Here is a 3,795-nt window from a genome sequence, read left to right as displayed (position 1 = left end):
CTGTTGAAGCAAACACACACAACAGACGGAACAACATCCAGATGTGCGAGCCACAAATAAATATGCAAATCGATAGATAGGCCAAAGGCAGACAGGTTGATAGCTATTATAAGATACATGAGGGGGTTACACATATCTACCCGTCCACGCTGTACATGTAGATCGCTAAGTGCCTTGTCGTAAGTGTGAGATGTGCGATGTGTGACGTACTTCTTTTGATCAACTTCGAGGACGTAAACATCATTAAGGAACGTCTCCTTGCTGCATCCTCCGAAGAGAATGACTGCTGGCCCTCCCGCCGTTGTTAGGCCTGTGGTTGTATGACCATCTCTCTCACAGGGAGATTCGCCACTCATAGGAAAGCCTCGAACCGAGAAATCATTTGTATTGACTACAAACAAGTTTCGAAAGCTGACAGCTCCCTCAGTATTGCTGCCTCCAAAGAGAACAGCTGTATTACTGAAGGTGATGAGGGAGTGCCCGAAGACCGGAACAGGGGTCAGCGTACGACGGACAGGAAGCCATTTAACTCGGTCGAAGACTGAAAAGAAAGGAGGACAACAGACACAAAAGCACTGCGTCTTTCACTCGTTCTTCATATCAAGAAAGCGTCAGATGAGGGGAAGACCAGAGAGAAGCTGGGAGGGGGATGGTTTGTAGAATGCAGTGGCGAACCGCACACCAGATCTGAGCTACAGCGGCAGGATCCACATATGTATATATGCAAGCAGGCAGCCGGAGACCTCTCTGCAGATAGAGGAACGAGAAACCACCCAGTCGCTCCTACCCCAGGCAATGCTGAAGTTCGGCGTCGTTTCCAGCTTTCTGTGCAATCACCCTGTCGACTAGCAATACGCAGATTTACACGTCGGGCTACCTCAACCGCACTGTTGCAACATGAATGCGCATGTAGCGATGTATGCATATCTACCGTGCTTCAAGCCATTTCTTTTGACTATGTATCCGATGGTATTATCGTCTAGAAGGCTCATAGAAGTTTTCGTTCTCGTTCTATTAGTGCAACAACATAACAGGCGAAGCTGGAAAGGGAGAAGTTTTCCTACGTACACGAATCACGACCACACATGTTGAGGCGGGTATAACCAAACAAACAAAATGCAACAGAAGCAAAAGAACGATTGTTTTAGCAGAGACTCGCTTCGCGCTCCCATACCGCTACCTATGGTGTGTGAGTTGACTGGTATGTCACCACCTCTAGGCCTACTCAGAATGCCACACATAAGAAAATACGAGCTAAAAGCGTTCTACAAGGGGGACACACTAGCCTTTCACTAATCGAGGGGGGACTTGCAGCATGGTCCTCTTTGAGAGCAACAGAGCAAGGGACTAGCTAACCATCTAAAGACCCTTGAAGCTGCCGGCGGGCTTCGAGATTTCTTCGCATCGCCCGAATCACAACCTCTTCACGGGCGTGATGAGCACCTAAAGCACCCAGTTTAACATTCGGTGTCACAGCAGGGCTGCAGTTGTTCTGTGAGGCAGAAGTGCCTTGAACGCGCATAGTTCGAGAAACAGCAGGATCAGATACTGCTGTATCGGCAGTTGTTGAATGATGACCAGGCGCTTGCTGATCTGCCGAAGAGGCGGCACCCCCTGATCCCCCGCCTCCTCCTCCCCCCCGTCCAGACGTATAGTTTGTTGTTACGGCTGAATGAGCAACGCGCGGCAAGCAAGCAAACAGGAAATCATCGGAAGTGCGTGAGACCATCTCTCCGACGGCATGCATCCTTGCACAAGCGGGCAGCGAGGTCAATAAGCCCTGACTCCCCTCCCCCTTCAGGGAGAGCATGCACACCAAAACACCTCTAAGGAACGATCGCGTGCCTGCACGTGGAGCGGATTCCGCTCATCCGTGCAGCTTGCGTTAAGACCAGGAAGGAGACGCAACAGTAGTTTCTCCTGATAGAGTCAAAAACAGCTACGAAAAGCGTGAGGTGGTTTGCTGCAAGCGTTTACTCTAGAGTGTGACGTCAGTGACATTCCAAGTGAGACAAGGAAAGGCAGTGAACACTCTTGTCTACAACAGATACAGCCAACTAGTTGGAGAGACCGTGCTTACTCAGTGGGAACTTCCAAGTGGGGCATGCATTAACCGTAAGAAACGTAGAGTCTTTAGGTATGCATCAAGGAATCGTAGCATGTCCGGAGTGCTGTCCACCGCACACAGAGCCTCTATATGCAAGCCGGGGGGAGGGGGGGGGGCGTATAGACCTCTTATCAGAATACACACTCTTGAGTCATGGGCAAAAGAAAGAAAACTCCCACCATCGCAACAGCACCACGAGCACCATTTTAGATACACCAGCAGCGCACGACACCCGATAAGAAAACCTGGTAGGCATGCTGTGGCTGGCAGCTCCCCCCTTCAGCAATATAAACGAAGGACCCGTTCACACACACGGTGCTACCACTCTAAGTATTATATGAATGAGGCGTCAACAAGGTGCCGCACTACATGTGCCTCGTGGGTAGTATGTGAACAACTCGTAGGCGCTCAACAGAAGGCCGATGAAAGCAAGGCTGTAAGTGACTGACTCACCACCGCCAGTATGCACTCCGGCTTGACTAGGAGACGGGGCAGCTGCTCCTCCACCAGCAACAGAATTCCTATCATCGGGTTTCCCGCTTTTCTCTGTCTTCTCTGTTTTTTCATTCATGAAACTTCCACCGGTGCTCTTCGTTAGACCAAACGCCTTCTCGATACGAGCAAGACCACCTTGATCAGGTGCGCCTAGTTTAGCAGGTTCTTCTTCAAGCTTTCGTACCATTGCATGTAAGACATCATGACCGACAATCGCACCTATGAAAGTGTAAACCCGGGCATGAGGTAAGCTATGATTGAGAAAGTCAGTAACAACACTTCGAATGCAATTGCGTTGATCTGGTGTCGTGACACTGTCATGAGCAAGTGCATCTAAAAGATTGAACAGGGTCGGTCTACGCTGCGAAGTTGTCGACGACAACTGTCTATTACTGCCTTTATCCGATGCGGGTGCTGCAGGAGATGACGCTCCTCCCGTCGTTGTCGGATGATGATGATGCTGATGGCCCCCTTGAGCGGAAAGAGGAGGGGCAGTTGTAGCATTAGGACACGATGATGGAGAAGAGGACGAATGCGGCTGTTGCTGAGGTCTAGCTAGAGCAGCCGGAGATGGCTTAGTGCTTGATCCTCCTGCCATTTCCGCGCCACTCCCAGTCCCGCTTCCTCCTGGTGACGGTGTGTGAGACGTTCGGACCCCTGTACTTGAAGAAGCAGGAGAAGAAGAACTAGTAAACATCACCTCACCACTACCGGATGAGGTGGCTGGCAAATTGCTTCCTGCTCCGTTTTGTGAAGAAGCTGAAGGAGGGGGAGGACTTGGTGATGGGACAGCATTCGAAGTTGTGACAGGATCAGAGACAAAAGAAGGGACACCAGCACCACCTGACGACATATCCGACTGCAGCTGGTGTGACGGCTGCGTGTGTGGGGGCTGACGGTGTTGACGATGGGACACATCGGCTTCGCCAGGAAGAAACGGCTCCGCGGTACGATTAGATGGCTCAGATGGATTCTTCTGAGTAGACGATGAAGATGGTACTGCTGAAACGACTCCTTCCCGAGTAGTTTCATCTGATATAGCAGCGCTTGATGGTCTGCCTCTCAAATCCTCGAGATCCTCCCCTTTCTTACATACCTTCCCCTCGGCCGTGCCCATCACCACAGCCGATACGCCGTTATTGCTTCCTTGCATATGAGAGGTACAGGTGCCCCCAACCGCATTCACGGCCCCC

General features: G+C 51.1%; 1 protein-coding gene across 1 annotated transcript; it reads right to left on the bottom strand.

Moving 5' to 3' along the window:
• Positions 1 to 143: 143 nt before the first annotated feature.
• On the bottom strand, positions 144 to 3,748 carry CSUI_011258 (corepressor complex crc230; the record flags this gene model as incomplete). Its single annotated transcript, XM_068071359.1, has 3 exons — positions 2,561 to 3,748; positions 1,357 to 1,668; positions 144 to 541 (listed from the first exon to the last, which is right to left on the bottom strand). Coding segments are annotated over exons 1-3 (1,869 nt in total), but the record flags the coding sequence as incomplete, so codon positions are not given.
• Between the last annotated feature and the right edge of the window lie 47 nt (positions 3,749 to 3,795).

Source organism: Cystoisospora suis (genome assembly GCF_002600585.1).
Source record: "Cystoisospora suis strain Wien I chromosome Unknown contig_10475, whole genome shotgun sequence".
Classification (NCBI taxonomy): Eukaryota; Apicomplexa; class Conoidasida; order Eucoccidiorida; family Sarcocystidae; genus Cystoisospora; species Cystoisospora suis.
The sequence above is the reverse complement of the archived record's forward strand: the minus strand, read 5'-3'. Positions and strand labels throughout refer to the sequence as shown.